Source organism: Tympanuchus pallidicinctus, unplaced genomic scaffold (assembly GCF_026119805.1).
Source record: "Tympanuchus pallidicinctus isolate F22 unplaced genomic scaffold, pur_lepc_1.0 scaffold5, whole genome shotgun sequence".
Lineage (NCBI taxonomy): Eukaryota > Metazoa > Chordata > Aves > Galliformes > Phasianidae > Tympanuchus > Tympanuchus pallidicinctus.
This window is the reverse complement of record NW_026294769.1, coordinates 52547332-52574435: the sequence shown is the minus strand read 5'-3', so window position 1 is coordinate 52574435 and position 27104 is coordinate 52547332. Positions and strand designations below refer to the sequence as shown.

Below are 27104 nucleotides of genomic sequence, written 5' to 3'. Positions count from 1 at the left end.
TAAGCTTGATTGTAGGAATACAGTCAAGATATGTACCCATGTACATCATTGTAAACACAATGTAAAGTAAACTAGAATGCCAAAGTCTCTAAGCTACTCCTAGAGTGTTTATTTATTTCTGTGAAGGATTCTTCCAGGTTAAAGAGACAGATGGATTTTGAAGAAACCACTATAATAAAAATTGCTTTCCAGGATAGTTTGAATTCTTTGTTTTCCAGATGTAGGTTTTAAAACATGCATTTGTATAATTTGGTTTGATGCAAATATCAACAACAGTTGTGGGGGAGTGGTTTCAGTTACATCATGCAGAGGCCATGATATTAATAGAGTTCCCGGCTCGACCACTTTGGTTTTATTTACAGCCAGAGACATAGAGATCTGCTGTCCCAAAAGAGGACTTCACCTCATGTCATGAGACCTGCGTGTGCCAGGTCCCGTCCCCAGCACTGCCAGCGTATGGTCAGCTGCAGCCAGCGGGGAAACACAGCTACACTCCCAACTGAGCTCATGTGTAAGTGGAATAACGCACTGTCAACATGTCAGTGGAAAAGATAAGAGAGCCATGTCGTTCCCCCTTTCACACATCAAATGCCACTGAACTATTTACAGGACGTAGCACTGAGGGGTTGCGTATGCATAAAGGGGGAAACCAGTGCAAGTTCACATATCTTGGGTTCACTACTTTAGATCACGTTGGCCATTGGAGCTCCCCACTCTGCCCCGGGGACACAAGCAGCCCTGCCTGCAGATTTGCTTTGGGGGACTTCTCTGGTGTTTAGGTAAACAGCTTTGTGGCTGCTTGTTTTACTCCTGGCTGCTAACAGGAGGTGACTGTTTATTGCCAGGTGGCGGCCCAGCAGGTGAGAAGTCAGGGGGCATGCATGGGGCAGCCGCAGCAGCAAGGCCAGGAGACTTGTGCCAGGCAGGCACTTCATGCAGCTCTTATTGCTTCCTGGAACCCCAGCAGCAAGACATTTCCTGCTCTTTAACATGAGTGGAAACCAAATTTATTCTTTCCAGTTTGGTGGGTTTTGGGTTTGTTGGAGAAGAAGCTCTGAGCCTGGATTGTTCCTTTTGGTTCCAGTAAAAAGAAAAACAAAACAAATCTCAGCACTAAAAATAAATATTTTTTATCTTAAAATACATTTAATATTAAATATTAATGTAATAAATATTTAACATATTTATTTGTATAAATAAATCATACACAGCAGATTAGGGCAAGGCAAGCTTTTTGCTTCTGAGAAAACAAAAGTTTTCAAAACACTTTTCTTACCTCTTTTTGGTGGATGTTGCTATATTTAACTGAACCGTCCTTCTGAAAAGATTTGTGTTTTCAATAAGAAGCCGTATTTCACTGAAAATGTCTGACAGCTATGACAAAGCTGGCATTCCAGCAAATGACCATCAATAGGTACTTTCTGTCTACATGAACTTTTCCCAAATAACCCAGGTCTCCTTTTTCTGTCACAGCACATGTATACATGTGCAAGGCGTATCAGGATGCTGCAACAGCAAAGGGTTTTTTGGAGACCTGACAATGCCAAAGGAAGGCAAAGAGGAATGCAAGAAGTGCCCTTAGCACAGAATTTAATTAAGGCATTCCCCAAATAAATATACATGAAGCAGGGCTAAAACTTATCACATCAGACAAGGAGATGTCAAAATGCACATCAGTGAAGCCTGTAACATCCTGAAGGTAGATAGCCTCTTTCTTTCCATTTGGAAGGAACTTAACACATTTTCGTCCGAACCAAAAGCAGAGGGTAAACAATAGCAAGAAGGGAGATGGCAAGCAGGTGATGTGCCAGCTCTTGCAGCATGTACATCACCTAGTGGACATGCTCTGCATACTGAAGGGTGGAGATCTGTCCTGCTGCAGCATACTTTCTGCTCCTTTTATCAAGCACTTGTCCTGATGCACAGGGTCCAGGTGGGATTTAGCCTGCACTCAGCCAAGCGGTGATGGATTTTGCAGAGTATGTGTATCACCAGCACGCACTGTGCAGCAACCACCTTTGGAGTGTGCCACCTGCAAAGGGTGTGCAACCAGGAGGGGATGGAAACTAAGCACGGCCCATGCTAACATATAAAAAACACTTGTAAACTACAGGGGAAATTGGGAAAACATGGATAAGTTCATAAGTTAAAGCTATCAAATATCGAGCTAAACTGTTTAGTTTTATATGAACGTTTACTGTGCCTCAGTGAAAATAAGTGCTGGTGAAATGAGCACTGTGGCAGTCACAGTGCCAAGGCCTGGCCCAGCCCAAAACAACAGGGAGATCCCCGCATGCTTCCTGCAGCACACAGAGAGGTTTTTGGTAATGCAAGTCATCTCAATGGAAAGACATCACCTCAAAACAGGCACGGGCTTCAAGTCTGTAAATTTTGAGCAGAGAACTGTTAGAGCAGATTCCAGATGCAGACATGCGACAGAGTTTGACACCTGAAGCTGCGAGGCAATGATGATTAGGAGGGACATACATGTGTCTATTTTTAAATGGCACTGGGGTGAGTTGATACAGAAATTCTGTTCCAAGAATGTCAGTACGGATGAGTGCCCATAATATAATTATTTGCAGCAAAAAGCAAGCCACGTTTCAGCTCAGAACATTTGATCTGTTTATGTACAATCAAAATACAGTCAGTTTTGGACAGCATCGCAGGATATTTCTGACTCCCATGTGCAACTCCACTTCCACCAGCCTTCCTCTCACACCATATCACACAGCGATACACGGTGTAAATCCTTCACATGTCAAATCAGACATGGCAGCTACAGTCTGCAGGAAAAATCTGCGGGGTGTAAAGTTACCAAGTATTTGTGAGGTCTGCTGTGAGCCTGCGTTTTTTTTCTTCCTGAAACATAAATTCATGTTTCAAAGAACATGTTTATTTTTCCTTTTGCACTAAAACATACCTGCTTTCTCCAGGAAATAAATAGAGAGAAGAAAAAGGTGTGGGTAAGAGAGGCGTGCAATAAGCCAGGCTTCACTCATCAGCTAGGGAATATAATGACAATATTTGGTAGTTACAATCTTTTATGACTTAGGAATCATGTCAATGTATTCTCCCTGAGTGATGGGGGAGCTCAGTCACTGCGTGAGGGTCTGCATCTACTGCTCTGTGAGGCAGGGCAGGCATTCTGAAAGGTGACTTCTGTACTATTCTCTTTACAGAAAATGGGAGATATTAACTTGATTCAGTTTGTAAGTGGATGTTTAATGGCTAATAGCTTCCCATAGTTTCTAAATGATGCTCCTTCCCTCTTTCGTAAGATAATACCTGATCTCTTAAACTAAAGGTACAAGCCAGAGGTAACTGCTCTGGTGAGGTTTTTTTGTTGCTGTTGTTTTAAGCTGAGATTTCAGACTCGGCTTTCGGTCCTCAACACGTCAGCACAACATGCTCTGTGTCCTTCGACAATTCCTGCTCACTTTTCAGCTTTCCATTCAACAACATGGATGAAACTATCGTGCCACACAGATTTTCAGACTCAACCAAAGTCTCTGTCTGCAGCAGACAAAGGAAATATTGGAAATTTGCTATTTTTAGATTATTTTTAAAAAGCTTTTTAAAAATCGGCCAATAATTTTGGCCTCAAAATGGACCTCTGTAAAGCAGATAGCTTTTAAATTAGAAATCAATGCCCGGCTTGTGGCTTCCCACCAGTTGTGTAAATTGAAATCACTGTAGAACAAAACATGTCCTGATGTAATTGCTCCGTTGAGCTGAATTCACTTCAAGGTAAACTTGACCTCTTATTATGCTATGCCAAGCTGCTCATTAAAGCCCTGTGTATCTAAATATCTGTAGGAGAGATACATTTAACTGGATCCTAAAGCATGCTTTAAATGTATTTTCAAAAACAACTGCATTTTCAAAGCCTGGCACAGCAGCGGATAAATGATGCTCATAAATGTCCTTTCCAGGAATGCGTATGCGCCTGTTGTGAGCACATGTAAAGCTCCTTTACATTCAGTACACCTATTTCAGTGCTTAAAATCAGGCACTTGCAAGTTTGCAAGAGCAGGCCCATAGCATGTGTGTGAGTGTGCATACAGTGATAAACAATGCCGGCTGATGAGAAGTTCTGCTACACACACCACTGCTTTTAGTTAACATTTGCCATTAAAAAACAAACAAACAAACAAAAAACCCTACGCTAAATGCCCAGACAGTTCTGAGAGCTCCAATCACTAGCCTGAAACGCAACAAAAACACAGTTTTTTTCCTCACTCTATGAAGTCGATTTTTTTTTTTTTTTTCTTTTTTTTTTTTTCATGGAGGTGCCTTCTTTGTGTAGCGTCAACATGACAGCAGAAGCACCGCTTCACTGTAGGTTGCATCACTGACAATGACATTCTCTGAGAAACGTGGAAGGGAATGACTGATGAATCGGAAAATGTATGGATGCCTCCTGAAACGATTAGGGAATGAAGTGCGGAGCAAATGGTGGCACACTCCTATTAATTGTAGCTGTTCGTAATTAATTTCCACTGCAGTCACAATCGTGTTTCTGCTTTTGGAAGAATCCAGAATCCCCTTCCAGGAAAGTGTGAAATTGCATCTGGGTTCTGCAAACCACGAAAGATGTACATTTCTTTAAAAAAAAAAAAAGAGAAAAAAAGAAAAAAAAAAGAGAGGGAGGCCTTCCTCAATACTGTACTTTATAAAGAACAAAATACAAAGGGAAAAAGAAAATGATAATTGTTTTCTCTAAGGCTATTATCTAATGCGAAAGCAAACAGTCTGACTGGAAATCAGCTAACAGAAGGGGATTAGAGAGTAGATCTGAGAGTGGCTTGATTTCTAGCACTGCTGTCTCTTCACACAGTGATGAGACACAGGCAGAGCAGCCAGGAGCTCTCCAGATGGCCAGGGAAAGTGTTTGTCTTGGGTTACTGCAGGGCAGTCTGGACTCTTAAAGCCGGGGAGGCATCATTAGGGAGCAAGTTAGATGTCCACCCGGTAAAAGCGAGCGAGGGAAAGAAAGAGCAGGCGGGCTGCCCGAGAGGGACCGCGCTCGCCTATTGTTAACATCTACTTGACCCCCACTAACCCCCTCACGACACAGATGTCTCCTACCTCTATCACCTCCCACTGCTTTAAGCCCTCCCCCCCTGCACCTGGGTAGCGGGGCCGGGCCGGCTGCCGGCAGTATGCTGCCTGCCTCGCGAGGTGTCTGCTAGCGGGGAGCCGGGCGGAGCGGGGCGCGGAGCGGAGAGGAGAGCGGCGGAACGGAGCGCGGAGCGACGCGGCACAGCGCAGCGCGGCTCGGCCCGGCGATGCGTCGGCTGCACGGGGACAGGCACAGCCCCCGCCACTGACAGCGGCCGCTCCCTGCGCTCCGCATCACGTCTGGCTGCGGCGAGGAGAAGGAGCTGGGCGTTCGCTATCTCGGCTTGGAGACTTTATTTTTGCTTCTCGTCCTTTCCCTTGGAACCGGGAGGCTCTCTCGAGCTGATCCTCCTTTAAAAAAAAAAAAAAAGAGAGAGAGAGAGAGAGAGGAGGAGGGGGGAAAGGAGCAGCTGGAGTTTCTCCTCAGCTCGTTTTGACTTTTGTGGACGTGGATCATCTGGACTGGGAAGGGAAGCCGCGCCGCGCTGCTCTCCCCGCTCCCACCCCCGCGCCCCTCCAGCAGCCTGGGCTGCCGGCGCTCCCCCGAGCAGGACGGGAACTTTTATTTGCAGCTCACAGCCCGTGGCGAATGGTGGGAATCTCCGGTCCTCTGCAGTGTGAGTACGGGCGCGGGGCCGCGGCGCGGGGGTGCGGGCCCCTCTTTCTTTCCCCCTCTCCTTCCCGCTGGGGCTCCGCGGCTGGAACTAACCCGGGGCTGCGGCCGTGCCCGGGTGCATGCAGCTCCTCCACCGCTGTCCCCGCTCACCGGCTCGGCCCCGGATCTCTCAAAAGCCCAGGACCCGCAGCACTCAATTTGTGTAGAAAGCAGCCCTCCGAAGCTCCTAGCTTAGGGTTTCTGTCTCCATTTAGGACTAGTTTTGTTGTTTGGGGTTTTTATCTCCCTTTTTTTTTTTTTTTTTTTTTTTTTTTTTTTTTTTTTTCCTGCCCTCTTGCCAGATCCCAGACCTAGCCAATGTGAAACGGAGTGCCTGAAATATTTCTGGTGGGATTTTGTTGTTGTTCCGTTACAATCGTCGGATTATGTAGCACAGGCAACACCACTTCAGGCTATTTTGCGAGAAATATTTCAGGCTGTGCACATCGTCTTCCATTGCATCGAGGTTTCGTATCTCGCTTCCTGAAACGAGAGGGCAGCGTTAGGGAGTGCGTTTCCCAAACTGCAATAGGATGTGATCGTGTCACCTCGCCGAGCTGAGCAGGAGGGATCGGTTCCATACAGGGGGCTGAGGGATGAACACCACACGCCCGCCCGTGCAAACGAGCGTTGCACTTTGGGCTACTTCGAGTCCTTTTGTTAGTGCCAAAGTTGGGAGACGGGGCGAAAATCGGACACGGGGGAGGAAAGCACTCGCGGGCCTCGTTGGGGCACCCCCAGCACGTGAATTCTGTTAAATTCTGTGTCCAGAAATAATCAGTGTTGTCACTGCCCTCTGCTCCCCGAAACGTTAGAAAGAAACTGAAAGCAACTGTGGGATCGCCCGCAGCGGAGCTTTGGGGCCGGTCCCCGGGGTGCGGGAGGGCGAAGGCATGCGGCCCCACCGTCCCTATAGCCGCCCGGTCTCCCGCTCAAGCCGTCGGTCCAAGAGCGGCTGCGGGCTTCTAAGTCGAGAGGAGCCGGATCTTGGAGACTGCTGGGTGCGGGCTGCATCCCCCGCTTGTTCATCGCTGCGGTGCGGGCTGCGATCCGCTGAGCCCCAGGTAGCGATCCTGCCTTAAGGAGCTGCCCGAGTTTGGTACTACCCGGTGCAGCGGGGCTGGAGATCGCTTGATCTTGTGGTAGGAAGCCGCGCGGTTCCGCAGACAAACCAGGACGCCGGTGACGGGCGTAGGGTGTTAGAGATGGGGAGAAGAGAGAGGGATATACCCCCTAAAAGCAGCCCGCATGCACAGCTGTGGTGTACAGCGAGTGCCAAACGCCTGGCTGTGGGCATACCCTCGTGTAACTGAAGGATGCCTTCTGAGTCTCGGTATGTAAGAGCCGAGGGGCTGCTCCAGCGAATATACGTATGCTTAATGTAACTCTGACCCCTTTAACTTTTAACATCGCTTCCCCTAATTAATCTGTTCAGGCCCCAGACTTAAATGGCTGTCCGCAGCTGCTGCAAATTGATTTATCCCCTGATGGTGGTCCGACTTGCTGACCAAAGCAGGATTTATTTTTTTTTTTCTCCCTACCCGTTTTTGGTCTGCTAATCTGTTTTGACTTATTTTCTCCTTCAAGCAGTACTCGCATGCTTTTTGAAGGACTCAGAAAATATTTTCTTTTGACATGTAGCTAGAAACATAATTATTGTATTTGTAAACACAATATGTTCGGGCTAAGGGTGATTATAATTTATTTAATTATACCCTCATAGCCTCACATTTCCTCTGTTTCTGCATCCTGACGGATGCAATGGGAAGTTTAAATGAGTAACTTTGTTAAGTGCAGTTTGAGGCAAGATGGGAGAGATGCTTTTTGATGTGAGTTCTGTTGTGCAGGTCTTCTGCTCTGCTTTTCTCCGAGCAGTTTGGGTGAAGCTGGGTGGTAAGAGGACTGAAACTGATTTCTGATGGCTGTTAAAGCTGATGCTTGACCTTTCCATGGGAAGTCTGAAAACCTCATGCCGTTTATTCTGGGCTGATTTCCTTAGGAAATCCAATACGAGCAGGGAACTTCCTTCAGCCTGGCTGAATGCTAGGAAAGTTTCCGTCTTGTTTATATGGTCTGGTTTTAGCACGAGGCATGTTTCTGGGGCTCCCCATCAATAGAAATAATACTAGGAAAAAGATCTAAGCATGGCATGTTCCTAACGGTTCAGTATATGGAAACACAAAGTTGGCAAAGGCTTCATTAGTTGTGAGACGAGCTGCAGGCTCCCTGTCAAAGCTTTCAGTGAAGAAGTAGTGCTGTGTTTGGTAACTGACAACTTTCTGAAGGTCACTTTTACCAGATCTGAACCTGGGGGTAGAATTGCTACCTTCAGTTCCTGCATCACTTTTCCTTTCCATCACGGAAAACTCACATCATGCAACAGTGTGAAGGAAAGCCCAGTCCCCACCAAGACCCAGCGCCCCAAAGTTTGCTGATGCTGAGCTGAAGCCAGGCTGGGTGTGAGGGAGGTGGTGGGACACAGCGAGCTGTCGTGGGGCCGGTGGGAGCGGGCCGGAGGAGACAAGAACCATTCTGTTTGTAATGGAATGCAGACAGCAGCGTTAGGTCACTGCTTCCTGGCAACTGCTGCACGAGTTGTTTTCCTTCAAAGGCTTTGAGCTTTTAAATAGTTTCCAAAATCTTTTCAAGTAAAACATTGCCTTCTACCATTTCTGACCACCTTAACGTTAACTCGTTTCTTGCCTAAATAATGGACCAGTAAAACATCACACGGCGTCTCATCTGTATACACTTAACACTATGTATGCCTGCGCGCACAAGGAGTTCAGTGCCAGAAGTATTGTTTGTAGAATAAAGGGGAGAAAAACAGCTCCACCTGGAGTGCTGGCCAGTGGCTAGTCAGCTCAGAACGTTCTTCCCTGTCAAATCCTGTTTCTCACTTCTCTGAAATGAACTTCAGCCGACAGGCGTTGAATGCGAAGCTCGCTCCATTGAGGTACTGTGCAGCCTGTGAGCCCCTCATTGCAGGCACTTGGGGTGAAACAGGCGTCTGCGGCATTTGCATTGGGGGTGATGGGAGAATGGGCTTGCAATTGTCGTTTCCATCTTTGAAATCCACTTGCCACAGTCCATTACTGTTAAATCTTTAGCTAATTGAATAAGGATATTAGTATGTTGCTGTTGTGGGAGCTTCAGATTTGTTAGGCTGAGGGGGAGACCCTGGTCTTTGTTCTGTAGCAACTTAAGTTGTCATGCGGAGATCAAGAAGCCTTATCAACTGAAATGAAACGTGAACTTGGTGTTGTGAAGAGGTTATTTCTCATGGTCTGGCTGAAAAACCGCTGAAAGAAATTATTTTAAATCAGAATAAATTAAAAACCTTGGATCCGTTTAGTTAGTAGCAGCCTGCTTTTTTCATACAGCCTTTAATAGCAACCTAGAATATTTATAAGATTTTAAACTGACACTGAATTTAGCATAAGGACCGAGAGTAAATTCTTAAAATATTGGCTTCCAGATTTCATTTTCTTCACCTACTTTCACATTAAAGATCTAAAGAAAGTTAGTTTAAAAACTGAAGTTCTACTGTAAAAGGTCTTGTTTCCCTACAGTAAATGTTACTTTTCAAAGAACTGCTTTAAAATTGCAGTTATTTTCTTCTTGTTTACTATAAACCTGATTAGCTTAATATATGGTAGCATAAATGCATCAGGAAGTAGTATACTGTGTGGTTTTGTGGATAAAGAAAAACGATCAGCAGATGTAAGATCGAAGTCAAAATATCCTGCCCTTCAAAAGGCTTTTTATTTCCCTTCAAAATAATTTCATCTGAGAGACATTGACTTCCATCTTCATTTTTTTTTTTTTTCCCTGCCATTGATATGAAAGTTTCCAAATATCGTTTAGAGAACAGTGGACGTTTTATTAAAGTAAACATTAGTTCAGTATAATGGAGGTAATTGTAAGTGATAAGAGCAGAGCAGGTTATCTGTGTGTTGTTTAAACAGAAGGAGCTATTTTGCACCATTTCCAGTAGCCATCTGTAGAGGAGAAGGGTTTGCACCTGTCTGTCCACACTAATTATAGATTAGGTCCAAAGAAATGAAATTCGAGTAGGCTTTCTCTTAATGAAATCCATAGTGATTTTATTGTAAATGTGTTTTGTGTACAGACGGTGATGGTTGGGCTGCGAGTAAAATAAATTGCTGTATGGCCGTCATGTACCTGTGGTTGTAAAGCAGGATACTGCTGCATTAACAAAGGTGCTGAATAAAAACACACTGCTCCATTTATGTCCCAGGCTTCAGTTGTAGATTTAGTTCAGTTTAGCCAAAAAGGTTCACTTCAGGCACAGTCTTTTGCGGGTATGTTTCAGGGTCGACTTCTCAGTTACCACCATCATTTTCATGTCAGTGTGCTGGCACATAGGTGGTCCTGTGGCTGAAATATATGGGGTAGGCATGGTTTCCCATTAAATATGTATATATGCACGTAGATACTTTGCTCTGGTTTAATATTGTATTGCTAAAATAAAGTGGAAAGAGTGAGAAATGCCTTCTGCAGTAAAAGGTCACATGAATTTCTACCACATCTGTTTATAGTAATTATGAACATAATTAACATAAGAATTACAAGTGAAGTAATGACAAGCTGAGCTATGAGATATTGTGCCATAATGGTCATATGTTGGAATTCTCACATTATAACACACTAGAATTCACATATTCAATGCAAGAAAGAAAATGTTAGATTTTTATCTATTTTAATGCTTCAAAACTTATCTGCCTGGGGCAGATGGACTTGACGCTTTATAGGAAGGTAACCCATGATTAAGAGGGAGTCAGTTGAAATTAAGATTTCTAGCCTGCAGCTTGGACTTTGAGACAGCTGTGCTTATGGAACGCCACTTCTGTTACACATTTGTAGTCTGATTGTATTTATTTTATTACCACACATTGCTTTATTTTTAAATGTGAGTGTTTTTGCAGCAAACTGTTTACATTAGAAAAGATCCTGGATTAGCTTTTCTTCAGAGAATTATGACTGGAGTAGTAAAACTGCCTGGTGCGATGGCCAGCACCGATTCAAGATGAGCATTGTGGCTCTGGCAGATGAGAATCTGATGGATCCTAAATTAGCTCATTGCATATTTTATATATATATATATATATATATATATATATGTGTGTGTGTGTGTGTGTGTGTGTGTGTGTGTGTAAAGAAAAAAAATTCTTAACATCTTAAGAACAAAAAGAACAATTAGTACACAGTATTTTGAAAGAACATACACATAGAGAAAGCTCTGTGGTACCTTCCAGGCTGAATTTAAGACACTTTTCTTTAGAAATGCGTAGGGCATACCATTAAGTGTGAGGGTTAGGGTTTCTCATGAGTTGACTAACTCCTGTAATGTGACCTGATTACCTCTAAATATGGTTGTCACACAACTGACAACTGGAGGAAGTTGTGCAAAAAGTGGCCCTTTGGTAGGGTAAAAATACTGGCCAAGGAATGCGCATAGTAAATTTGACGCGTAAAAAGTCAGTTTACCTTTAATGGAAAATTAAATTCCTGATAAGAAAATTTGACAAATTGCTGTCTTTCTACTGCTAAATGTGTAGAGTGGTTTATGAAGAATACAAAAAAATTACCTTGTGCTATGTCTCGGTGATAGCAAGAGGTTTTTGCATTATTGGATTAGTGGAGGATTTGTGACAGACCCCTTTTTATCTGACATTCATTGCAGTGACATGATTTTCACGCACACGCCCTTCCCCCACTTAGGTTCTGCTTTTCACTTTGTATTATGTGTCAAATTCCCTTTATTTCTTTTCTTGTGGAAAAACTGCTATCTTGGCCGAGTGATTTTTGGAAGGGGTTTGGTGCTGAACAATGCTTGTTTCATTCCAGCATGCTGTCATTGTCCTCATCCCAGCCATCGTGTTGCTTCTCTACAGACATGTGACGGAGACACATTCCCATAATACATAAATGCTGGTTCCTAGGGAGGAACATTTGAAAAGTACAGAGTGAATTGAGCAACCAGCGGTCTTTATGCAGGGATGTTGCTGGCTGGCTCTGCCCTCAGCTGCAGGCCAAGCATTGCAGACTTTGCTTTCTCCCTTCCCAGTAAGTTTTGATGAATCCAGTTAATAGGAACTGAGCACTTGTTTTCTTGATATCTGAAGTGCTGGGCGGAGGGCCTGCTCTGGTTTATTGTTCCATCTCTGGTGGGTGATGGTGACCTTCAGCCAGGCATAGGTGCTGTGTGGCACTGGGGCTGTAGCAAGGCTGAGCTGTGGCTTGTGCTGGCTGCTTGGCCAATACAAGGCTGGGTGTCTCAGTGCTCTTGATAGGGCACATCCTCTGTCTGGGTCCTAGGCTGATGGAGATCATGGGGATGTTGTCTTAGTGGGGATGGAGTTGACTTCAGGTATTGGCCCCATAGGCTTAATTCTGCGTCTAGCACAGCGCTTGTCCCAGAGCTGTGGAAGCAAAGCAGCACCAGCTGCCAGCCTGAAGAGAGGGTGAAAGGAGCCGGAGCACCCACCGCTACCTCACAGCCCACTGTGCCTCCCTTTCCATGTGGGTCACACAGCCTCCGCCCTGCAGGGACACGGGGCTGGGTTGCAGATAAGCTGTGATATGTCTGTGTGTGCTGGGCATGCACAAAGGCCGCACTGCCCGCTGCCCACCTCCCTCCCGCTGCTTGAAGGCGGTATGCATCCACGCTGAGGCCCATCGATTGGATTGTTCCCCCCTTCTTTTCCTCTGGATGCAGATAGCAGGTGGTTTTTCACTTCTGCCCAGATTACAGCGACTCAGAGTGTGCGTGCATGTTGTTTTAGCAAATGGCTTCATCAGCAATTATTTCTTAAAGAAACCTTAAGCAATTACCTTTAAAATATATCCAAGAAGTTTGAAATATTGCTGTTTTCCTTTGTCAAGTGTTTGCATAGATAGATATATAGCTATGATGCAGTAACTAAAAGCCTAATTAAAATTTGTTTAAAGCCAGGGGGGCATGTATTCTTGTTGACAGCAGCAGATCGATAGGGTAAGACAATAGAGCCCCATTATTTTACTTCCATTGACTGAACATATTGACATTTTGGGTTTGCGATTGCCTCAGTGAGCATGATGAAACACTGAAATTCACAAACCAACTGTCTGGAGTGGCACATATATTACTGTATGTCATTTCTGCCTTCAGGTTACCTTATCACTGAAGCAGAATGGTAATGGATGGCAGCAAAGCACTTCAGAGAGGTTAGGCCTCCATCAGTTAAGGAGCTGACACGTAGCAGGTTTCAGGAGTATCTTTAATTACACCTAGAATTATGTACAAGGGAAGATGGTACTTGTTACCTGCTGCAGCACTTCAGAGTTTACAGACTCGGCAGCAGACAGGATAACAAGGTACTTAAGTTTCATATTTTATGTACATGACTTGATACCTTAACCTTTTGCAGGAGGAGCCCAAGGACTGCCAATTGTGTTCCTTGTGTGTTCACCAATAGCAACCCTTGATGCTCAAGTTCCAAAGTGCCTGCTAGACCTTCTCTAATTCTGAGGATTGCACAAGGAAACAAAGAACAACTTTAATGTAAATATTTCAACTTTGGCCTTCTCAACATGCTTTCGTGACAGCGCTTGGAATATTCAGTATGGGGAAAATACTGCAGAGTGACAGATATACATTTTTATTTAGTATAAAGAAAAGTACACAGTTATGCATACATATGCGCAAATTGCATATATTAATGTATACGTTAATGTATAAACACATACAAAAAGAAGACCCAGTGGTTGCAGAACATAGGACGTGTCTTATTATATCAAAGTCTTTCAGATGTTCTTTAAAATCTAGCTGACTGCAGAATGAAACGCATCAGGGTTAGGCGGAGATAGAGACTGAAATTAATTTAAGGCAGACAAAAAGCTAATATGAAAGAGCTACCAGTGATTTAACTCATTTTTAAAAGTAACTGTAATGAAAATATAAAATGTATTCTGAGTGTGCCATCTACTCAACAATTGTTGCCATCAAGTGGACTGCTGATGCCCTTTAAGATGGTAAAAAGAAAACTGGTCCTTTATACCATTTTCATGAAAATGTTAGGTTTCTGTTTGATCAGCAGGTGCTGTTGAGATGAAAGCCATGTGTAAATTTTCAGAAGGCCAAAAGTGTCAATTCAGAAAAGGAAAGTGATAAGAGAAAATGCAATCAGTTTTCCTGTTTTCAATTTGTGCAGGATTTGAAGAGCTGTTTTGTTAAACTGCTACATCTGCTCCAATATGAATATTGAACTACTTCCACTAAAAATAACACCCTATAATTTGGAAGCCATTGCAATCTTTTGTTAATGCAAGTGGGTTATTTAAAAAAAAAAAAAAAAATCTATTCTGAAAAAATCTCCTGCCTAATGTGCATTTTTGTTTATCGGCACTTTTATCTTCAGCAGATAAAATAGCATTATGCAATTAGGGCCATATCTGTTTGGACTGTAAAAATGGCACTGGATAGCTGAATGTCATTGTATTGGCTAAAGGATTTAACGTGTACATTTAAAATGATTTCATTAATCAACTACGATAGTATCTTAAAATCACGGGTGGCTGCTTCCCCATTCTAACCATGCAGCCTCACCTACCTCTGAGTACCCTGCAGAAAGTAAGGGAAGTTAAGAGCATAGCAGAGCTTTCTTTGGCTTGTTTCATCCTTATTAGACCTGCAAATCTATGGTTAGGCTCATTAAGAACCTTTTGGTGTGGTTTTTGGAGTGACTTTTTCCATGGTTAAATGAAATGATTAAGTTAGGTTTGAATACCTATACGCAAACATATTTGCTGCTCTTGAGCTGCTAATCCAAGTGAGTTTAATCTGGAAAGAGCTGCATTGGTAAAACGTAAATTTTCTGTTGGAGGCATCTCCAGAGGAAAAAAATATATATTTTTAATTAAAAACAAAACAACATCCTCATGTAATGAAAAGGGCAGTTGCTTGTTGGCTTTTTTGATAAGGATCTTAATGAAGAGGTGATAATTCAGTTACATCTATAGAGCCCTATGTATGTAACATCAGTAAACACAGAAAATAAAATGAGAGTTTTTCATTTGCTTCTTTATTTCACATTTAGTGCAATGTAGAGAATTACCTGTCTTTAATATTAGGATGGGCTTTAGCTGCTGAATTGTAATCCAAAAGTCAGGAACTCGGTTCCTTGGCAGGTGTGTGTATGGGAAGGGGCCTTGCTGGTGCTTGTGTTTGGTTTTACAATTGGATTTGTAAGCTATTGACCTTGGGGGATTTTCCTCAAAGTGATCTGCAGATCAAAAATAATTAAAATTCAATAAACTTGAAATTTAAATGTAGAACGGATTTTGTGAGAGATCAGCGCTTGCAGGAGGTTGTCTGGAAGTCTGTGGCATGTCTACTTTGTAGTTTGTATTCCCAAACATAACTGTGTGTGTGCACACGTGCATAAATTTATGTTGAATGACAGAGGGATGATTATTTATACAGATTTTATCCCAAACTCCGTGCACTCCTGAAACATAACAAAAAGCCTCCCTCCCCGGAAGAGTGTTTACATCCTATGACAGTCACTAGATTCAAATCTTCTAAACATGAAAGTTGTTTCCTTTCCTCCAAACCTCCTTTTCCCCAACAAAGCTAACCCTGTTAAACCTCACCTTCTGTGGGACGTATACATAGTTATAGACATATGTACGAGAAGTAAATATTACAAAAAAACACGGCCGATCGGAGCAAAATGTCTGTAGCCTTATATAACTTGTGATATCTGCCAACAGCAGAACCCGCGCTGAGCTGGCCCCGCCGTGGCTGACCCGGCGACGTGAGACCCTGGCGGAGCCCCGTGTTAGCGCTAAGTGCCTACGCGGAGCTTTCTGCTAGCGACTATCGCCAAACAAATGCTCTGCCGTCGTGTGCTAAGGGAGATGCTGTCTGCCTGAGGAGTTTTTTAAGCTAAGGTGCTTCTTGTTCCGGTCGTAGGTTTTTCTTTTTGCAGGGATTGGGGTGGAGTCTCTACATGCTGAGATTGTGTATAGGTAGAGAGTCTATATCGAAATATTCTTATCTGCGTTTTCCCAGCACACTCATTGAAGTGCTCTGTTCTCATTCTTGGCCAAAAATTCTGAATGCTGTTTTGCTTTTCCTATTGAATAGTTGCTGTATATAATTCCAGTGGTTGTGAATGGAAATGTGACTACAGAAAGAAATCCTTTCATGCTAGCTTTCATTTTCTGTGATAGGTTTTGGGATGCCTCAAAGGAAGAACATCCTAGATATCCAAAATATTTATGAATGCACACAGAGGATTGAAAAGAAGTTAAGCAAAATACTTTTGTTTATCTGTAGTTCTTAGGCATGTGTGAAATAGAGTGACTTATTGAAGTGTTGTTCATTTTTTACCCTGTGTTCTTGATTAAATTTTGTTATCACAAAAACACAACTGTGTTAAGCAGAACTATACAGCAGTAGTAGTCCTGAACAGTCCCATATTGCCGCACATTGACATGTGGTCTTTGTGACATATTTGGTTATTTCTTCAAGCAGGCTTTTGAGATATTGCCACTTCTGTTAGTCAAGGCAGGGTGACTGTGGTCCTCATGATAAAGTAACACCAACAGTTGATAGAGGATAACAGATTCTCTTGGAAAATAAGTTGCTGTCTGGAAAGATATAAGACTCCACCTAGTGGAGTGGAATTAATCTGCACACAGTGGCAGGTAACGACGAATAATAAAATATGCATCATTTACGGAAAGCCATGTTGAATCAGGGAGTGAAAAACAGGAATTTTGATGTGCATTTGAGGAGGTGGTTGTGTGACCGCTACAAATTGTACGAAACTGCAGCTAGTTTTGTGGCCCTAGGAGGCTTGCGTGTGCCTGCCTTTTTGGATGTTAATATATAATTTGCATAAGTAGTAGTCATTACCAGTAGTTATTTTCTTTTGCGATTCATTTTATTTGGACATCTTTGGACTACATTTTTGCATTTCTGAACATGACCACACAGGTGGCCACTTAGCTTGGGGCCTAGGTGTCATTTTAAATAGTTTGAGACAAAAAGAAGCAATTCAGCTCTCCAACTTGTCCACTTTTCCCCAATATTGTTTATTTTCTAGAATATATTTTCTGCTTTTTGTTTTGTGCACTTCCACTTTGGCAGTATCAGGATGCCAGTGCTTTGTGCTGCCATGACAAATCAGGTGGCATGTTGAGTAAATGTGTGTGGCATTTGGTGGACCCAAGGTTTAACAGAATCTCTTATGGAGTGTTAGGTTAACTTGGGATTTGTACTTGTGCTTTGCTTCACCATTGTTTTAGCCCCATTGCGTTATTAGGATGAAATATTTTAAAACTTGGAGGCAAGTGAACACTTACTCTGAGCAGCAAAGATACTACCCTGAAATCCTCTTCGAAAATTTATCTCAACAGTTGATCACGTGTTAGTTTAAGGAGAAAACTGCCATGGACCAGCTCAGGCTTCGACTGCAAGAGAGCATGAGGCTATTGCCAGAAAATGAGATGATTAGAATGCAACAAAGGAGACAGACTGATAGTACTGCAAAGGATATTTGGGAAGTGCGCTCCAAAGGAGTGCTTTCAGTGACATCCAGGTGAGGTTTGCTGCCAGGACCATTAAAGTGTAGTGGTGCCAGAGAAAGCTGCCAACAAATTTAGGGATAATGGCACCTGCGGGTGTGCTATCAATGGATGGTAGTGCCGGGATAATTTTTTTATTTTATTTTAATGGTGACACTGCTGAAAGTATTTAAGAGTAACGTTATAGAAAGGGTTTTAGTGAGTGAAGTCACTGAGTTCTAGGAACCATTAAGCAAAAGCTGTTTCATGACTGTGCTATTTATTATTTTTAAAGCTTGTTGGCAAACCACTTAATGCTGGAAAAGCATGCTGCAACCTGTATTAAAGTGTATTGAGGATGAGCAAGGAAAACATCAAACTGAACTGTAATGGCAAAGCTTAGTTTTCTGAATGTTACACATATTTCTTGTGCACCATTATAAATTAATGCAACACCATGGGTCAGCAGAGCTTGTGAGCCTTGGCTTGAAAGCACTGGCATTCAGATCTTCAGTGGTGTTCAGGCACCCATTTTTCCTTGAAGATAGTATGCCTTTTGTCTCAACACAAGGCTTGGATCTGCACCTTCAGTGCTCCCATCTCACCTCTGTGATTTTAGCCATACTCTGCTGCACTCGTTTGGAGGTTAGATTCAGATGTTGCCCTAATGACATTATTTGATGTAAAGATAAGTGGGCTAGCTCAGGTCTGAATGTAAAGTGAGTCACTGTCTTTGCATTATAAATGATGAAGTTACCTGATGAAGAATTCCATTTAAAGGAGAGAAAAAATCCATTCCTGCTGTAATAATATTCTCAGAGGTTCCTGTTAAGTACATGGGGCCAGATTTCTCTACTTCTGCATCCCAAGAGCTGTAAAACTGTGTTTAAGCCTGCTGCCTGCTCCAAAACTTTCCAGAGACATGTACAGCTACAGTAAATAACAGCTACAGTAGTTTTAAGAGTGAGTCAATGTATCACTTCCCGGACAGTTTCTGAGATTTATGGGTCCTGTCCTCTTCCCATGAAATGCTTGGGAGGTTTTGAATAATTTCCTTCTTCTTCATTTATTTATTTTTAATTTTATTTAATGCATTTTTATTTTTACTTTTTTTTTTTTTTTTTTTTTTTTTAATAAAGTCCAGGCCAAAATTTCTCCTTATCGTACAGAGCTATTGTTGGCCACTATTGTTTTTATTATCTCAGAGATTCTCTGGGAAGAGAAGGATGGGCAGGACCTCAGTGACAGTGCCAGAGCCTGCTGTCAGTGGCCATGCCTGCTCCCCAGGAGGTCACAGGAAGCAGGTGGCTGTATTAATTGTCCTTACTCCCAACTCTTGTCCTTCCTGGAGGCAATTTAGAAGTGGTCAGGAAGTGTCAGATCTGCTGTGTCCCCCTCCATGTTCTCTACGTCGCACATCTGTAATAACTGGAGGCATGTGCCAGGCAAGGGAAACTGCATAGGAATCCTATTGGCCTTTCTCAGTTGTGTAGACTGCTGGCTGGAAAGGCCAAGTACTGTGTATGTGAGGGTTGGCAGGTGAAATCCAGCAAAATAACTAATGTTATTAAAACAAAACAATTACAGTGAAGAGAAGACATTTCCTTAACATTCAGTACTTTTTTTCTTTCGACCTGTTGATAGAGGTGCTACATAAGAAAATACAAAAAATCATTGGTATATGAAGTATTTGATCCACTTTTATCTGTTGAGTGGAGGACAGGGAAGGAAAACACCTTTTCTGCTCAGGCCACTCTGCTTTTAGTGCACTGTATTGCATTTACATGGTCAGTATTCTTGGTCCCATGTTGGCATTCAGTGCTGTGCTTTGGAAGACACAAACAGGCACAGCACTGCTGAGTATTTCACTGCAAGCATTGCTCCCAGTGTTGTAACACAGGTTTTGAGCTACCAGTAACATTTCTTTAAGTGTCTTTTGGAAAGCATCCACTCACACTGGAAGTTGTGTGAGTTGAATAATAAATATCATGAAAGTTATTTGTCTGCCACATGCATTTGAGAGGAAATGGAGAAGCTTCTGTTCAGGTATACTCTTGCTTTTACTAAGACTACTTGCCCAAGTGGGGTGGGCTGCAGGATTCTGTGGCTGGTGAATCATGCTAGTTTCTGAATCACTCTTAGAAAATACCAGCTTGAAATATGAACAAATAATGAGTACTTTATGCCTAAACTTGTATGTTATATACAGAATAGCAAAATAGCATTTTAAAGTAGAATATTTGGTAAAGGGTTCATTAAAATAGGCTTCACAATTTAGTTCTATCAAAGCCATTTTACTACAAAAAGTATTCTCATCAGACGGGAGAAGGTATCAGTGTTCCTGTAAGAATATCTGATTTTTATTCAGCTACTTTCTGTGGGATTAAGCTCCCTTCTTTTCTGTGTGAGATCAGCTGACAGCAGCAGCAACCAAATTGTGTTTGCAGCTGGGCAATTACAGTAGACCCTAAGATCTGTGACTGTCAACCATGAACACAGATGCCTTCAAAGTTCTGTTTTCCTTCCATGTGGAAGTCGTTGGCATGGAACAGATGCCTTCATTTTGGAGAAACCAACCTCTGGATATAATTGGTTCTCTCTTCTCTTGTCCTCTAGGGACAGTCTCACAGATGAAATTAGATGAGAGGAAGAAAAAGATGCAGGCACACACATACTCACACATGACATGAAGCAAGAGTTTTCAGGGTCTCTCTGTTTTCTCACATGGAACTGTTTTACAGCTGGAAGATTAATCTCCATTCTTTGCACTCTACACACGATGATTCTGCCGTCTGAAAAACATGCAATTTAAATGTATATCTGGCTCAAGTTTATTATTAATTGAAGCATGCGTGTTTAGAAATAAGACCAGTACGTCCAATTCTTATTGACTCAGAGTGAAATGTTGAATCCTGCGCTCTTGATAGATGCTGCAGTCTCAGAAATTCAGAGTTAAATGGCAGAGTAGACAAGATGATTTAAAAACAATCCAAATTTTGGTTGGAGTGATAGGATCAAACTGTTTCCATCATCCAGTTTACTAGTTGTTGACATAGGATGAAAAAAGGCATATGCAGCAAGTAGTTTATTTCAAATGCCATCACGCATGCAGGCATTCCATTGAGAAAATGCATTTAAAGGAATTAGCCTGATGAACACCCATGATAGGCCATTGCTGAGAAGTCGAGTCCTAAGGAGATTCTCCTGCTGTTGATTCTTAAAATCAACAGATTCAGAAGGGCAGAGCTGGAGGGCTGACAGCCTGGGCACCTGATGTCTTTGAAGGCTTTCTTCAGTTTCATTTCCAAACAAATGCTTTTTTTTTCTTTTTCTTCTTTTTTTTTTTTTTTTTTTCTTTCTTCATCTTGCAGTTTAATGTGAGAGTCCAGTCTGAGCACCAAGTGTAAAATTTGTCTGGGTAGATGAGGTGCCTGAGGTAGGAGCATGGTGTTTTGAAGAGGCAGAGTTCTTGTGACAGCGTGAGCTCTGCTGGTAGTGTATCTGTGACCTGAATCCTGAACTCGATATTCAGTCTCAATTTACATATTCTTCTTCAGCAGTTTCTACTGCTGTAGAAAAGGAGGGAGGATTTAGGTTGGATATCAGGGAGAAGTTCTTTACTATGAGAGTGGTGAGGTGCTCGAACAGGCTGCCGGGAGAGGTTGTGGATGCCCCGTCCCTGGAGGTGTTCAAGGCCAGATTGCATGGGGCCCTGGGCAGCCTGGACTGGTATTAAATGTGGAAGTTGGTGGCCCTGCCTGTGGCAGGGGGTTGGAGATTCATGATCCTTGAGGTCCCTTCCAACCCTGACCATTCTGTGATTCTGTGATTCTATTTCCATCTCTGAATGTTGTGCAGGAAAGTCACTAGCAATGAAAATGTGTAGGAGATGTCCTGGTCTGCCTTGCCTGGTAAAATGCAAGCTATGTTTAAGAGTCTTGATGTAAACATATAGCTGGAGCGCATTGTGTTCTTTTTTTCTGACACTGAGATCTGTATGTGTGGAAGACATTCATTAGGACTTCCAGTAGTTAGGCATTCATTTGGACTTTCAGTAGTTAGGAGGAGGCCTGGAACAGACTGAACATTTTGAGCAGATGATACTTTCCGGTTTTATAACAGATTGGGAGGTTCTTTCTTACAGCTCTAATCTGCAGAGTTTGAGCACAACAATGTGCTTTTTGCATTGTAGTTCTGAAGAACCACATATTACAGGAAAAATTTAACCAGAAAAGTGCTTAGGTGATGAAGAGATTTCTGGCAGTAACTGAGAAGTGCAATAGTGGTTGATTTCTTTTGAGGCTGATTCTGATATTTGTAGTCTTTACATCCTATTAATTCCTTGAAAGATAAGCTGATACAAGAATGATTTGCCAGGGCCAATGGCTCTTCTTAATAACTTGGCTCAGGTTATATCACCCCCTCTCTATATATAAGATAAAAGCACTGTGAATATGAGGTTAACTGAATTCAAATAGAAGTCTCTCTCGAGTTATTGCATTCCTTAGAAAATAAATACATTTCTCATATGGTTGAGATTGATCAAAAAAGTATTCTGTATGCCAGTGATTACATTCCCATCTGTGATTAAGGTTTTCTGTCTGCATCTGGTTTTCACATTATATTTCTGTAACAAGAATCCTTTATATGGCAGAGTTCACTCTCTGTATTTTCTATTAGCTGCAGCTTGAACTACTGCATGGATCGCAGATTTACACATGTGGTTTTCATTACTTCATACCATTGAGAAAAAGTAATATTTGTTTGGGAAAGTATGTTTTTCAAAATTTCCATGGTAATACAACATGTTGATCCTTTTTTATAACACTCTTGTAAGACTACAAATTGTTTGAGGTATTCTGCTTTCAGTGAAGTTCAGACTTTAGACAATTTTGCATGTACTTCCCAGAGACAACAACTGTTTACGCATTGGGAAGCAAAAATGCATTATAAAAGGCAGATTACTGTGGAATGGGTATAGCAGAAAGCATCCATCACTTTAGAAAATGTGGTATGTAGAGAAAATGAACTTGAGGCTGTAACAAAGGAAGAACAGTAGATTAAAGTGGTGTCTCCACTGTGGGCCACAGATGGGTACTTTTCTTGATTATTTTTTTTTTTTTTTTTTTTATTCTTGAGTAAGAACTTATTGTGGTACAGTAAGGGATTTAAAAACCTTTTGAAGAGAAGCATGCTATTTAGTAGACAAAAATAGTGAATTGTTACAGATTACAAAATTTAACATATTTGATCTTAATTATTTCTAGTGGCCAAATTAGTGAAGGTTAACAAAACATGAATACATCTTTACAGATGGCTGCTGTGTGTAATTCTGAATCCGGAATATGATGCTAATTTACTGTTCCACTGTAAACCCATATTTCAACCAGATTGTGCTATCGTCACTCAGTAGAAAACTTAATGTTTAAATGAGCTCAGTGAAATTAATAGGGCCACTTGGTCAGTGAAGTATTTTTCAGCTTTGCTAGTGGCAAGAGTTTATGGCTGTAACACTCAAATCAAACAATAATGGCAGTTTAGGGAATGTTGTGTGCATTTGTGTAAGTGTAATGTGTTATGCAGAAGTCTGAGGTTTTGAAAAATACAGAATTCAGATAAGGCACTGTGGAAAGGTAATTTTGAATGCCAGAGTATGTACATGGTGACAACTACAGAATTTCCAAATGGTAATAATAATTTTAGAAAAAATAATTATTGCACCCTACTGGGGTAGTCCTAACCCTGTTTTGGCAGTTGTTTCCCAGATTTCCAAAAGCAATTGTGTCATATTGAAAGTGAACAGTTGCCAAGTGCTGGGTACAGTCCCACATTCCCCTTACGCCTCTTGAAATAGCAGGGCTTTGGCTCAGGCCAGGGCTGCAGAGAAACATATTTTTTTTTTTGTGGGGAAGATTGCAGTTCTGAGCATCAGTACAAATGTCATCATTTGAAAATGCCCTCAGGTGATCCATTTTTTTTGCAGCATAATCTAGTCCAGGAGGCAGTCCGGGCTGGGTCCTTGGGTAGATGCATGCGGCTGTGGCCAGATCCTTCTGCATGCTTAACTGTATGTCCTGAAACACCTGAGCGAGCAGTGGATGCGGACTGTAGCATGGACATAACTGCGTGCCTGGCTCTCAAACCTCTCTGCCTTGACATAATTATGAACCCTGGAAAGCATATTAATGTCTTGGAAAAACTGACAGCGCTGTCATATAGGCTCATACTAATGAGAAAGTATTTGTGTAACCCAAATAAACAGCTCATGTAGGTGTTGGAGTGGGAGAGAAATTGCCTTTTCAGAAGTGGGAGGATGACTTGTAAATATATCCAATACCTTTTTGATCTGTCTTTCTTAAAATGTGTTTGCTGTTATGACTTACAAATTCATATAGTGTTGTGTAATTGCAAGGTTTCTATTTTCAGTAACCTCATTCATTTAATAAATTATTCTCTAGGGCTTCTGTTCAACCAGGTAAAGTATGTAATATTTTATATCATATTAATGCATCTAAAACCAGTCATTTTTACAGAATTAGTAAATAAGAGGCATGCAGGCTGCTCTGACTTTGTTGCCCTTTATATATTCACAGATGAAAATGGGCAACTTCTTAAGCAGCCTTTGTCAAAGAATTAATATGGTATTAAAGCACTGCCTTATATTAACTAAGAAAATGTGGGTAGTTGATTTAGTATGATAGCTGGTCTGTCTTCCCTCTTTATTTAAAAGACTGCTATTATCATGCAAATGAAGGGGTGTGGTACTTCAAACTGGCTGTGATATGTGCTTTTTTTTTTCTTTTTCTTTTCTTTTTTCTTTTTTTTCGTTTGTTGTTGTCAATAGAAAAGATTGATCTCTGGACTGGTGAACATAATATCTGTCCCAGTCAGAAAAGGAAAGAGGAAATTAGCAGAGCGGTTGGTGGAGAATGATATCTGTCAAAAGAAACACTTGGAGAGCACTGAGTTTAGTGATAGGTGACTGCCGGAAAAAAGGGAACTTTGAATTTTGTCAAGGTAAGGAACAGAAACATATTTGATTTTATAATGTGCATACCTTGTAGAAGAAGTTATTTCTAATGACTGTACCTTGCGGTGTAAACTGTAATTTAAGCAGAAATCTTTGCCCTTAGCCTCCTAAGAGTCTGCCTAAGTCAATCAAGGTGATGCCATCATTTTAATATCACTGAAAGAGTACAGCTGTAACAATGAAATCCTTCAGTGATGACTTTTCTAAAATTGTTCTTTTCTTGTAAATACATCTATGTGCAATCTTTAACTACATTTCCTGTATTTTTGATGCCACAGGTACGTTTTATCTGGCATATAAATATTGTTTTACTGGGCTGTAAAAATAATGAAGTTCAGTTTACTGCACTGTGAATTGGAACAGTATTTGCAACCAGGTTAAGGGACAGTTGTAATTATGTTGGCCAAATGGTTGTCTTTAGAATTTAGAGGAAGCCTCTGGTGAACTCATTGCATTGGGAATCTGGGTTAAATTTGATTCAGGAAGTTTTGGGGATGAATATTTCAGTTTCTTGCATGCAAAAGTTTTTACTACAGTTGAAAAGTAAATCTGTGATGGCAGAACAACTCTTCTACTTAACTTATGACTGTCATTCCTGTTTTTACTGAAACTGCATTTTTTCTCCTAAAATGGTGTCTAGATAGCAAGAAAGTACTAAACTCAGTTTAAGTGCTTTCCAACATTCTTGATACTGTCCTTTTTTAGTGTTGGACCGTTTTGCCTCTGACATAACTTTGATGGAGTATGATATCAAAATAAAGTGAACAAGAAGTCTGAGTACTTTGGGCTGTGCTCTGGTTTATTTTGAAAGCAGCTGAAGCCTGGTTTTTTGTCCCTAGCCTCTCTACGTGAGACATTGCCTACTCAGGGCCCCACAGTACTGTATGGATGCTGTAGTGCAAGGAGATTTACACGCTGTAGAGGCTTTGTGCGTTTCTGTGGACGAAGTTAAAGAAAAATAAATCCTATTAAAAATGAATTGGTATTCTAAATTGAGTTTCTAGTTTGATTTAAAGCAAGTCATTGTATCTCTATGATCTTCCTTTACACAGACAGTGTGGAAAAGAAAGCATATTCTTAGCAGACTTTCTTGTTTGCATTTTTATTTTGCTGATTTCACAGTGTATATCTTCTAATTACCCTCTTTTCTTCTATCTGCAGTCCAGTTTTCAAAGTGCAAGTGTACCCCATATGGGTGGTTGTTGGTTGATTTCTTCTGCAATGTAGGTCTTCATAAAAGAGTTCAAAAATAAATATATGTAAAAGTAAAGATTTCACGCCTCAAGCATGCAGTGCTGGCATACTAATGTGAAGCTTATTGTAGTTTCTTGCTGTCAGAGCACGTGCAAGATAATGGAAATTTTCTACAACTTAGGAGAGAGACGTGTTTTCTAATACTGATCATTTTTACTAGAAAGAGAGATTGCATAGGGCTGAAAATCACATCATCTTTATAAAGCCCAAATGATCTTCTCATACTACTGAAATATTCATTAAATAGGAGGGAACAGAACGTTACCTGTCCCATTAACTACTGGGCAGATCAGACTACCCATATCACCTGGGAGCAGGTGCGTCTTCACTACCATTACAAAGTTGCTGTATCCTAAACAGTTCCCTCTCCTTGCAATCCTATCAATCTAGCTTTATACCAAAAGAAGTACATTGTCTCTGTAGCAAAACTTACATAGTTAACCATAATTTTTGTCTTAGTGAAAAAGTTGATCCAAAACTGCCTTGCAACAGTTTTGTAGAAAAGACAGCAATGGGTGATGATGAGTAATTGATAGATCTTTGGGCATTCCCATTTTGAGATATATTTGAATTGAGATGGTTGAGTAAGTTACTTAAATCTAGGTGTATATGTTTGTAACACATTGAAGAATTTTAGTCTTAAGTGGCCCAGATGCTCCACACTGAAATTTGGATGAGTGACTTGAGAGATGTGCCTAACACTCTTTTGAAATCCATCAAAAAGCTTCTGTTTCATTACCCTAGATAGTTTTGTCTTTTATATTATAGCAACTTTCAGCCCACTTCAATGGATGTTTTGGCAGACAACGCCTTTTCAGATTACGTGATGTAGAAACCTACATTAAAAGCAGAGGTAGGTCAGAGCTGAATAACTGTTCTCATAGCAGTGTCTAAGCTCATCTTAATTCAGTGTGGATTTTGCTGTGCCCAGAAAGATTTGACTTACTATTTGAAACCAAAAATGGGATAAAAGGCAAGACAAGAAGTGGCTGAGACTATAGTTTTCTTGTAGCAGTGGCCTCTACCTATGCTTATGGTGATCCTAACCTTTCTTCTGCTCCTGTAATGTCGTCTTTTTCTTGGTTTTCCTTTTTTGGTCTTTATATCAATTGTTTGCGTACTTACACATCTCAGAGTCCACTTGAAGTAATAATTTCCCCCTTCTAACATAGAACAGATATAATAAGGTTCTTGGGGACGAGTGCATTACAGACACAGGATTATCATTACTCAACTCACAATCAGGTCTTCATCTGTTCATGTGGTGCACACCTGTGGCTGGCTGGTATGAGAGATCTTAATGAAAAACAAAGGCTGGATGACAAGAAGAGATTCTACAGTATGCATGGGTTTCTTCACATGTTGTAAGAAAGTGAAATTCTGAGATGAGGGAGGGAGCCCAAGCGACTCTACACAGAGAAGTAGGGCCTTGTTTATCACTGACTTGCAAATGATGTTTTTTTG

At 41.5% G+C, this 27104-nt stretch overlaps 1 protein-coding gene and 1 long non-coding RNA gene across 6 annotated transcripts in view; one reads left to right on the top strand and one right to left on the bottom strand.

The window, feature by feature from the left end:
* Window positions 1-1105: 1105 nt before the first annotated feature.
* Window positions 1106-6628, bottom strand: LOC128090788 (uncharacterized). 2 transcript variants are annotated; one of them, XR_008211089.1, is made up of 3 exons: window positions 5834-6627; window positions 5133-5475; window positions 1106-4580 (listed from the first exon to the last, which is right to left on the bottom strand). It is a non-coding gene; the product is annotated as an uncharacterized LOC128090788 (long non-coding RNA). The 2 variants fall into 2 exon arrangements; XR_008211088.1 differs by having other exon boundaries at window positions 1106-5475; window positions 5834-6628.
* Window positions 5469-27104, top strand: part of RUNX1T1 (RUNX1 partner transcriptional co-repressor 1) — a 109973-nt gene continuing 88337 nt past the window's right edge. The window contains exons 1-2 of one of the 4 annotated variants that reach the window (XM_052703356.1): window positions 5469-5741; window positions 24201-24373. In XM_052703356.1, coding sequence (XP_052559316.1) covers window positions 24286-24373 — 88 coding nt within the window. In that variant the 5' untranslated portion in view covers window positions 5469-5741; window positions 24201-24285. Of the gene's footprint in view, window positions 5742-8548; window positions 8736-23339; window positions 24374-27104 lie in introns of those variants that run through there. The other 3 variants (XM_052703355.1, XM_052703357.1, XM_052703359.1) reach the window with 3 other exon arrangements.